The sequence below is a fragment of the Lynx canadensis genome, chromosome A2, assembly GCF_007474595.2.
Source record: "Lynx canadensis isolate LIC74 chromosome A2, mLynCan4.pri.v2, whole genome shotgun sequence".
Lineage (NCBI taxonomy): Eukaryota > Metazoa > Chordata > Mammalia > Carnivora > Felidae > Lynx > Lynx canadensis.
In genome coordinates, this window is record NC_044304.2 from 163,339,744 (window position 1) to 163,352,207 (window position 12,464).

Sequence of the window (12,464 nt, forward strand, 5' to 3'; positions counted from 1 at the left end):
ACGTGTACACGTGCTCTCTCACAGCTGGCCTAACTAGGAAACGAAAAGTGACAGCGTAAGAAAATCTGCAGGTCGACTTTTAATTGAATGTATTCTATTTAATAATGGAGAGAAAGTGTGTGAGTCATTAAGGTTTTTTCAAAAATATTTTATTTTTTAATTTCTTAAACTTTTTTTCGTGTGTGTGTGCGCGTGTGCGTGCGCGCGCGCGGAAGGGGCAGAGAGAGAGAGAGAGAGAGAGAGGGGGACACAGGATCTGCAACAGACTCCAGGCTCTGAGCTGTCAGTGCAGAGCCTGATGCGGGGCTTGAACCCATGAACCGCGAGATCACGACCTGATCCGAAGTCGGACGCTTAACCGACTGAGCCACCCAGGCACCCCAAGATTTTATTATTATTATTTAAAAACATTTTTTAAAATATTTATTTTTGAGGGAGTGTGTGAGTGGGGGAGGGCCAGAGAGGGAGACACAGAATCTGAAGGCAGAATCTCCAGGCTCTGAGCTGTCAGCACAGAGCCCGATGCGGAACTCGAACACATGGACTGTGCGATCATGACCTGACCCGAAGTGGGACGCCCAACTGACTGAGCCACCCAGGCGCCCCTATTATGTTTTTAATTTATTTTTGAGACAGAGCATGAGTTGGGGAGAGAGGCGGGGGGGGGGGGGGGACAGAAGATCCGAAGTGGGCTTTGTGCTGACAGCAGAGAGCCCGATGTAGGGTTCAAACTCACTAACTGTGAGATCATGACCTGAGCTGATGTTGGACGCTCAACTGAGTCACCCAGGCGGTCCCCAAGAATTTATTCTTAAGTAATCTGTACACCCAACACGGGACTCGAATTCACAACCCTGAGATCAAGAGTCACACGCTCCTCCGATCGATCCAGCCAGGCTCCCCAGGTTTGTTTTTTTCGGATGAGGGAAAAAGGGATCCGAGAATTCACGTTCTCCTTCATTTGGGAAGAAATCTCTACGTGGGAAACTTCATGCAGATTTGTAATGAATATGTGCCGAAACACGTGGTATTTTAAAGAACGTCCTGAACAAAATGGTCGATAATAAGATTTACTTTAATCTTTCAATCTGCCAAAAAAAAACCCCAAAACAACAACAAAAAAATCAAACTATACTCATATATATATACAGTGTGGACATTTTCAGAGCACTTACATTAGGAAACATGGTTTCTCTTCAACCACATGACATATTGCATGTGCCACAATAGAATTTACACGGACGATCGCACAGCAGCCGTACAAACATTGTGATTTTACGTTTCAGTACACAAGAAAAAAATAGACCTCTTCCCGGCACTCTGTCCGCTCAAAACCGCCGCCTGTTCCCAGTCTAGCAGAGCACGTTTTCACCCGTGCTTTCAGAAACTTCGGCTTTTCCACTCTAACAGTGGCTATTTTAGAAGTCCTACGCTTTCCAGATCCAAACTTAAATGAGAAATTTGCCTTTTAAAAATAACCACCGATGGTTTATTAACGGGCATGGGGAGGCTTACCCACCAGGATGTGAAAAAAAAAAAAAAAAAAAAAAAAAAAAAAATTGCAGGAAAGTAAAAATAAATAAAGCTGTTGTAAAGCAGTTTTGTTTACACTGTAGTTCAGAACAGACGCTTAAACGTGAAACTGCCATTGAAGGTTTACAAAGTAATGATTTATATCCAAATTACAACGGTTTGACAAATCTAATGAGAACAAAACTGATTTGGTAAAGGTCCAAAGACTGTCACGCCCCAGCACCGTGTGGCTCCAGCTGCCACGGGCCGCAGTGATGACATATCACGTGTTCCGACATAAGGCACTAGGTCTGAAGAAGCCATGCGCTCGCCTTATGTCATATTACCTGTTACAGACCAGTGAATTCTTTGAAACGAAAAATAATAAAAAATTTCAGGACACAGTGCACTTTAATAACATACAGCATTTGAAATCGCTCAGACGAAGGTCTGAAAACAGTCTTTTAATGCAAGGCTGAATCTTCAAACACATAAAACCTGTTTCTTATGCTCAGTTTCAACGTCACTGGAAAAAACACCCATCGCTAAACCCTGCTATACATTCTTAGCCATTTTACGGTCTTCTAACACGGTCAGTGTTCATGAGGCAAAGCGTGACCCAGAATCTTTGTTCAAGTTCTCCTACGAGGGCTTCTCCACTCACAGCGGTCATTCGGTTTCCGTCTCCTTTTGTTTGGCACCTGTCGGTAGATGGAAAATGAAACATCAAAGCGCGTCGCAGCGGGGCCTGTCTTGCACACAGCAGGGGTGGTCCCCACCCCCCCGGGGAATCCTCACCCGTACTCTGCCGTGCCTTAGGAGAACGTTCCAGACCCCTACAAACACAGCCGCCCACTTCTAATCTGTGTTCCAGGTCCTAAGTGTTAAATACGCAGGACTTAATTTGGAAAAGAAAGGGGTTCCAGTGCTAACGTTTTTAAAAGAGAGAACGCACGTGTGTCCTAGTGAAGGTGCGCGTGTTGCCGTCACGCGGGCGGACCTCGCTCACTGCGCTTTGCGGGTGATTTTGTTCTTAAAAATCGGAAGGTCTGTGCCAACCCTGCCTCAGGCAAGTCTACCGGCACCGTTTTCCAAACGGCATCGTTCTGCGTGCCCGTCCCATTTTGGGAACTCTCCCCGCGTTGCAAACTTTTTCACGACGATACCTGTTAACGGCGATCAGGGATCTCGGTCGCTACTGTAATCGCTGGCCGGCACCATGAGCCACACGCAGGCAGCGACTCAATAAATGCGTGTGTCCCCCCCCCATCTCTCCCTCCGTCTCCTCGGGCCTCCCTCGTCCCTGAGATGCAACAGTCTTGAAACCAGGCCAACGTGGCAACCCTACCGCGGCCCCTAGGTGTTCAGGTGAAAGTCGCCCACCTTTCGCTTTGTATCAAAAGCTAGAAATGATTAAGCCCGGTGTGACAAAGACACGTCCAGAGTGGGCCTCTTTCACCAAACAGCGAGCCCCGCTGTGAAGTCAGAGGAAAAATCCTTGAGATAAAGGGCTGCTCCAGGGGCACCTGGCTGGCTCGGTCGGAAAAGCGAGCGACTCTTGGCCTCTGGGTTGTAAGTTCGAGCCCCACGCTGGGGGTAGACATGCCTTAAGTAAATAAATACGTAAACTTAAAAAAAAAAAAAAGAAAAGTGCTCCTCCGGGAACACGGGTGGTAAGAAGGCAACACGGCCTCCCTGCTGGTATGGAAAGGGTTGCAGGGGTCTGGACGGAAGGTCGCGCCGGCCACACGTCCCCTGAGGCCAGAGCCTAATCCGGAGCCAGGCCCCGACTCTCTCCGACTCCGTGAAGGCGGAGAGAGGTGAGGCAGCTGCAGAGGAGAAGCCTGAAGCTGGCAGAGGTGGGTCAGGAGGTTCCGGGAAAGGCGCCGTCTCCACAGCACACAAGCGCAGGGCGAAGCGGCAGGCCGGCCGGAAGGCCCAGCGGCCGGAACGAATGCGGGGGCCGCACGACACCCACCCCTCCGGTGGAGACACAACAGCCTTCTCCCGGAAGACGCCAGCCGGGCCTTCAGAGCCAGAGAGAAGTCCGTGCCCGGGGCTGACTCCCTCGTCGGGGGCTGACGCGGCAGTGACCTGGACCGGCAGCCGGGGCTCGGTGACCGTTCCGAACACCCGAGGCCCCCGCGAACGGCGGGAGGTCTGCTCCGCCTGCGCTCTGCGAACGCACGACGAAGCCCGTCGGTCTCCAGCACGGTCGCTGAGCGGGGGACGCTGGCTGCTGAGTTCTGCTCAGCCAGAGATCCCTTTCAAGAGGGGGCAGCTCCCTGGCGGTGCACCCGGTCACATCCCAGAGCTCTGACGGAGACGGACGGGATGAGGGTCGTGCTCGTGCCTGCCGCCACCCCCGCCCTCCTGCAGCCTGTGCCTCAGGCGGCCACCTCGGCCTTCGAGTCTAGTATTTGAGAAACACGGGTCACGAGGCGACAGCTGCCACGCCTGGAACTCCTCAGATGCGTCTGAAGGCGACCGAAAACCTTCTGGGAAGGATTCACCGTTCTAGAAGCCATTAAGAACGTTCGTGATTACAGGAAGAGATCAGATTATCAACATAATCCGGAGTTTGGAAGAAGGTGATTCCAACCCTCCTGGAGAGGACGTGGAGGGTTCAGGACCTCAGTGGAGGAAGTCACTGCGGACGCGGTAGAAACAGCAAGAGAACTGGGATCAGAAGTGGAGCCTGAAGAGGGGACGGGGTCGCCACCATCTCAGGATGAAACCTGGACGGACGAGGAGGGGCACAGAAAGCGGCTTCCTGAGGTGGCATCTCCTCCCGGTGGAGGTGCCGCGAAGACACGGTCACAAGGGATTTGGAACGTTCGGAAGCCTGGTCCGGCGAAGGCAGGCGGCGGGGGCTGAGAGGACAGACCCCGGTTCGGGGAAAGTTCTCCTCTGGGTAAAATGCCATCAAACGGCACCGCCCGCCACAGAGAAATCGTTCGTGACGGGAAGAGCCACCCGGTGCGGCCAACGTCCCCGCTGTCTTATTTTCAGACGCTGCACAGCCACCCCGGCCTTCAGCGCCCACCACCCCGCCCGGTCAGCAGCCGTCACCGTGGGACAGGACCCCCTCCAGCAAGAGGATTAGGACCCGCTGCAAGCTCAGACGGTGGTTAGCACGTTTCAGCAATAAAGTCGCTTTTCACGGAGGTGTTTCCACTACTGTCGTTTCGGCCGCGGTGCTGGGGCACACGTCACACGCCGCAAACGTGTGGTGCAAACGTGCCTTCCGTGCACCGGGAAACCAACACCTTCCTTCCACTCGCTTTATTGTGACATTCGCTGTACTGCAGGGGTCCGGACCCCAGCCCCCAGGGTCCCTGAGGTGTGCCTGTGCGTACTTCCAAAACGTTGAACAAAAGCGTTCCAACACGTTTACGGGTATCTGCACGCATCTGGCTCGTGACTTTCCGGGCGGGTTGGCGGGAGCGCTACCGTTTTTCTCAGCACAGCAGCCTCTCCTGTTGTCCCTTCAGACCCAAGAAGACTTTTGAAAGAGATGAACAACCCATAGAAAATAAGGGGTTAAAAAACCATAGCTACCGCTAACCGATCATTTATTCACGGGTTGCGTGCGCGCGCGCACGTGTAGGTTTGCCTGGACGGTCCACGTGTGACAAGGAGCTACTGCTGAAGAGAGAATGTTACTACGGCCAATCCGCGTCCTTGATGGAGGACCGTGTCCACTGGCTGCTGAATCACCACTGGTAGCTTTTATTCACCCGACAGCGGATGCCTTCTCGAAGTGCCTCTTGCCGCTGATTCCCACCCAGCAGCGTGGGTCCCGGCTGCGGTCCCTCGTCGCCCGCAAACAGCTTCACCTGTGGGTTTGGTATCAGAGTGTGTCTGGAAGGACGCAGGGCCTGGGTCAGCCTGCTCACCGGACGGCTGCCTGGACCAGGGGCTAAATGAGGCCACACACGGGCAACTCCTGGGGGAGACGGGGGCCAGGCCGGAGCCCTCACCTGATGCTTACACGGCACCGTCTCTCACGATGACGGCATCTCAAGGGCGGCTGATCCGAGGCGGGCGGGGCCGGTGTTCCCGGAGAGCTCTCCGAACGTTCACTTGCGATCCAGTTATTAGGGACACGGAGCACTTTTCCTAAATAGGTTCTACACACCACACTGCAGAGAATTCTAACTCAACTACTATCTTTAGAACGTTATTTCTATGGTAACGCACATACCAAATTCGGCCGTGGAACAGGGTTCCTCCCCGCAGAGGAGTATTAATGACTTGGAATTTAAAAAATCTCAGATGTGGATGGAAATGTCAACTCATCCAGCCCAACATTTTCATTCGTTTAAAAATTTTTTTTTCTTTTAATCTCTACGCCCAACGTGGAGCTCGAACTCACAACCCTGAGGTCGAGAGTCGCATGCTCTACTGAGCCCGGCGCCCCGGGCCACCACTCTCATTCTTTGGGTCTGTGACACTAGGCACACAGAGGCTAAAGAACGTGATTGGTTCCCTCTGGAGCTTACCACGCACAAAGAATCTTGGCCATGAGACCGAGAGGGGCCGAAATGAGCCCTAACGCTGCTGGCTGAACGTGTGCCCTGGCCCGGGCCAGCTGCCCGGGAGAGGGGTGCCTCTTTCTGAAGGTGCTAAGTTACGTGCCTGCAAGGACGAGCCCGCCCTGGACGAGGCCCGTCCCCGTGCGCACAGAGGAGCTGTCTGTGCGCAGGCTGCACAGGAGTGGGATCACGCGCTCCGGATGGGTCTCGCCCGCCTGCTCCGGGTGACCTCCGTGCGTAGGTCAAGTACAGCCGTGTGAGCGCCCTGCTAGCCGGGGAGGGTCCCGCAGCACGGGGGTGGCGCCACCTGCTTATCTTTCTGCTAGGGGTTTGCGTGTGTCTTCTCAGTCCGTGGACCCCCTCCCCGGTTGCTGCTTCTCTGCTGGAGTCACGGCCTCGGTGCTTGCACCCAGAGGAGGTGAGATTTCTCGCCGGTGGCAGGGACTCCTTTAAGATGGGCATCTTTAGGTTAGAAACCAACTGGAAACTGGTCTTGGCTAGTTTGATTTCTGAACCAAGGTAAAATAAGTACTGTAGTACATGCACGGTTTATTTTTTCCCCATTATTTAATTGGGCTCATTTTAAAAAAATATAATTTGTTGTCACATTGGTTTCCGTACAACATCCAGTGCTCATCCCAACAGGTGCCCTCCTCAGTACCCATCACCCATTTTCCCCTCTCCCCACTCCCCATCCACCCTCAGTTTGTTCTCTGTAACTATTTTCTCCCCTTCCCCTCCCCCATGGTCTTCGGTTAAGTTTCTCAGGATCCACGTATGAGTGAAAACATACGACATCTGTCTTTCTCGGACTTATTTCACTTAGCATAATACCCTCCAGTTCCATCCACATTGCTGCAAATGGCAGGATTTCGTTCTCTCTCATGGCCGAGTAGTTTTCCATTATATATATAAACCACATCTTCTTTATCCATTCATCCACTGATGGACATTTAGGCTCTTTCCATAATTTGGCTATTGTTGAGAGTGCTGCTATAAACATTGGGGTACAAGTGCCCCTATGCATCAGCACTCCTGTATCCCCTGGGTAAATTCCTAGCAGTGCTACTGCTGGGTCATAGGGTAGATCTATTTTTAATTTTTTGAGGAACCTCCACACTGTTTTCCAGAGCCGCTGCCCCAGTTTGCATTCCCACCAACAGTGCAAGAGGGTTCCCGTTTCTCCACATCCTCGCCAGCATCTACAGTCTCCCGATTTGTTCATTTTAGCCACTCTGACCGGCGTGAGGTGCTATCTCAGTGTGGTTTTGATTTGCATTTCCCTGATGAGGAGTGACGTTGAGCATCTTTTCATGTGCCCGTTGGCCATCTAGATGTCTTCTCTGGAAAAGTGTCTAATCATGTCTTCTGCCCAATTCTTTCTGGATTATTTGTTTTTCGGGTGTGGAGTTTGGGGAGTTCTTTATAGATTTTGGATACTAGCCCTTTGTCGGACATGTCATTGGCACATATCTTTTCCCATTCCGTCGGCTGCCTTTTAGTTTTGTTGATGGTTTCCTTTGCGGTGCAAAAGCTTTTTATCTGGATGATGTCCCAATAGTTCACTTTTGCTTTTAATTCCCTTGCCTTTGGAGATGTGTCAAGTAAGAAACTGCTGCGGCCGAGGTCAGAGAGATTTTTTCCTGCTTTCTCCTCTAGAGTTTTGATGGTTCCCTGTCTCACACTCAGGTCCTTTATCCATTTTGAGTTTCTTTTTGTGACTGGTGTCGGAAAGGGGTCTCGTTTCATTCTTCTGCATGTTGCTGTCCAGTTCTCCCAGCACCATTTGTTAAAGAGACTTTTTTCCATTGGATCCTCTTTCCTGCTTTGTCAAAGATTAGTTGGCCGTATGTTTGTGGCTCCAATTCTGGGGTCTCTGTTCTGTTCCACTGGTCTGTGTGTCTGTTTTTGAGTACATGCACACTTTAATGTTTAACTTCTAGGGGGTTCGGAGTGTACGTCACCTAGTCTGCAGTCTTCGCACGTCTTGGCACGGGTCAGTCTGGCCCAAGGCTGGACTGTTTGTACTTGATGGGGTGGGAAGGGGAGGAGTAGGGAGGAAAAAAGAGAGGGCTGGTGCTTTTAGGACCCCTTAGCCCGCCTCTCACTACTAAACATGGCCCACAGCAGCCCTCTTTCCCAGAGCCCCCTCCTCCCCTCCCCTGCACGCTCCCTGACTGGCCTGAGAGCTTGCGCTGAGCTGGTCTGGCACAAAATGAGGTTAGCGACCAACGCTGTTTGGGAGGTAATGTAATTCCCATATGCTGTTGTTAATGGAAAAAAGTTTGTGTTTAGGCCTTCTGTTTTATATACTCAAAACACAAGATTTTTTTGTGTTTTTTTTTTTTTTTAAGGGTAGAGCGAAGAATTTCCCCTCCTATGTTTTCTAGGTAGTCGTCCTAAAAATCAAAACTGAAGGAGTCTTCGCTTTTGAATGGGAAGGGTTAGGACCATGACAACGAATCCTCACTTATGCAGACGCTGCTGGTTGTTGATAGGATGCTCCTCAGAATTTCTATCAACTTTTATCTCTCACCCACGCGGAGCAGTAAAACAAAGAGAAACCACACAGAAAGTGAAAATGGTTTACAGGGCAATGCACGAGAATTCAAATTTCAGAATATCAATATAGGAACGATACAACCCCGAAACACTGAGCTCTGTCTGTGCGTGGCGGTGAAGTACCTGCACGGGGCACCTGCCCCCGCCCGGCAGCCCCCACCCCCCCTTCTCGCACACGAAGGGCAAGGCCAGCATCCGGCACTCGTACCTGCGGGCGTGAGTATCAGGGCCTGCAGAATGTCTGACAGGGAGATAATACCCACGATGCTATCTGCTTCATTTACTACCACCAGCCGATGCACCTGCAAACGCGAGAAAAGTGGGTCAGAACTTACATGAAGGTTTAAAACGGGTGTAAGGGAAAATGTCTTTCGTATACGATGCCCTGAGTACATCCCACAAATGAGAGATGGAAACAGCGCGCAGAACCTTGAAGGGTCTTAGGCTCTGAAGCTACAATGCAGTGCTGACTTTCTTAACTACTTGTGGGAAAAATCGGCCACGTCCCGCTGTTTTCAAATTTCAGAATATCAATATAGGAACGATACAACCCCAAAACATGAAGGTACCAGGCAGCCATAATCTCAAACGTAAGTTCTTAATTCTGTACAGTTGTATCTCAGTTTCTCGTAACTCTCAGATACTGATTTACGTGGGAAGGACGTCCAACCAAATGAGAGCTAGAACAAAATGGGTCACGGTTCTTCATTTTTCTGTAGTCTTTTCTCTATGAAATTCCTATGTAATATGCTCAGTCCAGAAGATAAGTGAACTATAATTAAGTGAAACATTATATTCACATCTCATTTTCCACTGAGATCTTTAGCAAACGAATGGCTTGTGTTGTGGGGTCTTACTCTAGATGTTGGGTGTAGAGAGGACTTAAATAAACTTGAAAAGTTTTTCTAAAAAAACTTCGGGTCTTCAATAATCCTGTGACAGAACACAATTATTTTACTATAATTATAAATTAAAACGATGGCTTGTATCTAGGATCAGCGAGTGCTTTCTAGTCTATACTGGACACATTTTGTTGTTAACGTCCAATAATGCTAATTAAGTAACTCTCTTTTGAATGACTGAAGGTCAAAGGGCAGCGATCTTACCCAGAGAATTCATTCTTCCAGGCAGAAATGACTACCAAAAATATTTTCTTGCCATTTGTTGCTGAGTCTAAACTAGCGAATATTCTGGGGTGATATTTATGTCCTATAAATAACTAAATCATTGTGGATACTGTATACCCTTTCCCCAACAACTGTAATGAAGCTAAAATTGGCCTTTGTCCCCCAGCAAGGAGCCACCTGGTGAAAGAAATTATTTCAATGGGGATAAAAGTCAAAATGGGTAACTTGAGAAAAGTGTTAAATTACATCTTTTTCCTCAATGACCTATTTCCTATTACAAAGAAATTTCTATTGCTTGCCAGATGGGCCAAAAAGACGAGCCAATTGCTTTTCTCTTTTGCCCAAGAATAATATATGCTCAGACAAGAGAGCTCAGGACAGAGGAGCACTGGACGGTGTTCCCCACGCTAACCAGAACTCCGCCACCCAGGACCAGCCACGGCTACTGCTGTGGCGCGGGTCTTTCTGGCCTCTTTTCTATACACGTGAGCAGGTAAATGAATATACTCACGCTATATACGGTAAGTGGCTTTTTCTCTTGGTAATACATTGTTAATGTTTTTTCTGTACCTTCTAGGACGTTTCTCATTGTTGTAAAGGATTTCATCACATGGATGTGCACTGTCCTTATAGATAATTAGGAAGAGGGGTCTTACCTATTTCTGCCTATGATCTTCGAAAGGCCCATAATTCTATGGACCTTCATAAAAAGTAAAGATGTATTCCCAAGTCCACTAAAACTCTTTGGAGAACAAGAGTGATGGGTACTAAACTCAAGTAGAAAAAGGAAAGAGTTCCTACTGAGATTCTAAGTGAAATACGTTTCAAAAGCTGTGAACAGTGGTAGCAGGGGGAGGCCCCGCGGGTGAGCCCACGCCAAGGTGAAGTCTTCAACACGCAAGGATGAAGACGGGGCTATGTTTCTGTAAGATGGCTCCTGAGAGGGTACAACCCCCTGCTTCACATGTAACGTTAGGATCGCCTGTTAGTAGCTTACGAACTAATCAGGGGCTTTTCTTCGTGGACTGTATTCTCATATTTATAATAAGAATGACCAAAGCAGATGTATCATTATGAATTGATTCTGCCTACTTCGGGGCAGTTCCAGAAAGAACACGGTATGTCAGTCCTGGAGAGTGATAAACGGCTAACATTCCCATCCCTGGCTAATGAGGAAGGGAAGGAAAGATTCCGGGACTGGGGATCCTGGATTAGATACGTTATATGCTGATCTCGCTCATCTTTTATCGGAAGCGTTATCCGAAGTATACTCAAAACCCTCACGTACGCGGCCACCAGAGTGCAGAGGGTCAGGAGACGAAGTTATTCGACCATCTACTCTTATCTCGATCAGGAAAGCGAGAACATTAACTTATGAAGATCAAAGGATGTTTTGAGTGACCATTCCCTTTGTTACAGCAGTATACAATGACACAATTTTAAGTTCGTAAATCCCCTAATGGGACCTAAAGCTCTTGGGACATTTGTTTTCTTAGTTATGTGCTTTTTAAACCATGAAAGTTTCTGACCAGTTAGACTCCACTATGACACTGCACTTATCAGTTCACTGCAGTGAGCATTTCCAGATGACCTACTATGTGTCAAGCAACACGGGGAGGGTGTGATCTCCGATCGCACTGGCTGACGCTGTGACTCAGGATCCCCGCGCACCTCGAGCAAGGACCCGGTGCAGCGGGCGTGCGCAAGGGTGGGAGGGGAGGGGGTGACCTGGCCCGGCTGCCTCACCTCGGCCCGCACTATTCTGTCCACAATCGTCTCCAGTATTTCCAGCTTACTGCACTTCACGACGCCCTCAAAGTACTGTGAGCGGTGCTGAAGGGCCTGGGTCACTGTGATATCTAGGTTATTGTACGTCTTCTCAGCAGCAAGGTTCTGTAATAAAGGGACGGTGAATTATGTCCTTTGATTTCAGCTCGCCTATTTAATAACCAAGATTAGCAAGTTTAAAGTGACCTGATTTTTAAAGACATTGTTTATCTTTAAAAAAAATTTTTTTTAATCTATTTTTGAGACAGAGACAGAGCATGAGTGGGGGAGGGGCAGAGAGACGGGGAGACACAGAATCCGAAGCGGGCTCCGAGCTGTCAGCACAGAGCTTACGAGATATACCTTAATTATGACAAACCCTATTAAATTTTGCCTGCTTGTCCTACGGAAGACTACCTCCCTCCCATCCTTAGACTAACATTTGTAAAGGGTGAGAAGCACCCTAGGGTGCCTGCAACGGTAGACCCTCCCTGTGAGCCCCTGCCCAGGGGGCAAGGTTTTCCCCAGGAAGGCGCCGAGGGACCCGCCAGGTCAAGCCCGTGAAGGAAGAACAGGCCAGAAGAGCCCCCCACAGACCCATGTGGCTTTAACCTCAGAGGGTCCTACCCAACCAAATTCTAATTGGCAGATTTTTTGATGCCTGTTATGTTAAGCAGAATGCAGGAGACAAGAGACACAGCTAGCTGCCAAGTTATATTTAACGGCGGGATCAATATTAGGGTAAAAAATGCAGAGCACGTTTGGGGCTACCAGAATTTTGGTTTCCTTTCTTAGAGATACTAGAAAACTCTAAGGAGGTGCATTTAAAATGAATGGGGCGAAAAAGCATTCAGTAGAAAGATGTAGCATTACATCTAGCAGATTTGCACCAGGGATCAAAAACAGACCCCTCGAAACAGGACTTTAATATAGGGGCGCCTGGGTGGCTCAGTCGGTT

General features: G+C 49.5%; 1 protein-coding gene across 6 annotated transcripts in view; it reads right to left on the reverse strand.

Annotated features, from left to right (window-relative positions):
* Positions 1-1,056: 1,056 nt before the first annotated feature.
* The window catches only part of PRKAG2 (protein kinase AMP-activated non-catalytic subunit gamma 2), a 260,684-nt gene continuing 249,276 nt past the window's right edge, over positions 1,057-12,464 (reverse strand). For all 6 annotated transcript variants that reach the window (XM_030308857.1, XM_030308856.1, XM_030308854.1 and 3 more), the window contains 3 exons: positions 11,486-11,632; positions 8,821-8,914; positions 1,057-2,213 (listed from right to left, as the gene is read on the reverse strand). In XM_030308857.1, coding sequence (XP_030164717.1) covers positions 2,182-2,213; positions 8,821-8,914; positions 11,486-11,632 — 273 coding nt within the window. In that variant the 3' untranslated portion in view covers positions 1,057-2,181. The remainder of the gene's footprint in view (positions 2,214-8,820; positions 8,915-11,485; positions 11,633-12,464) is intronic.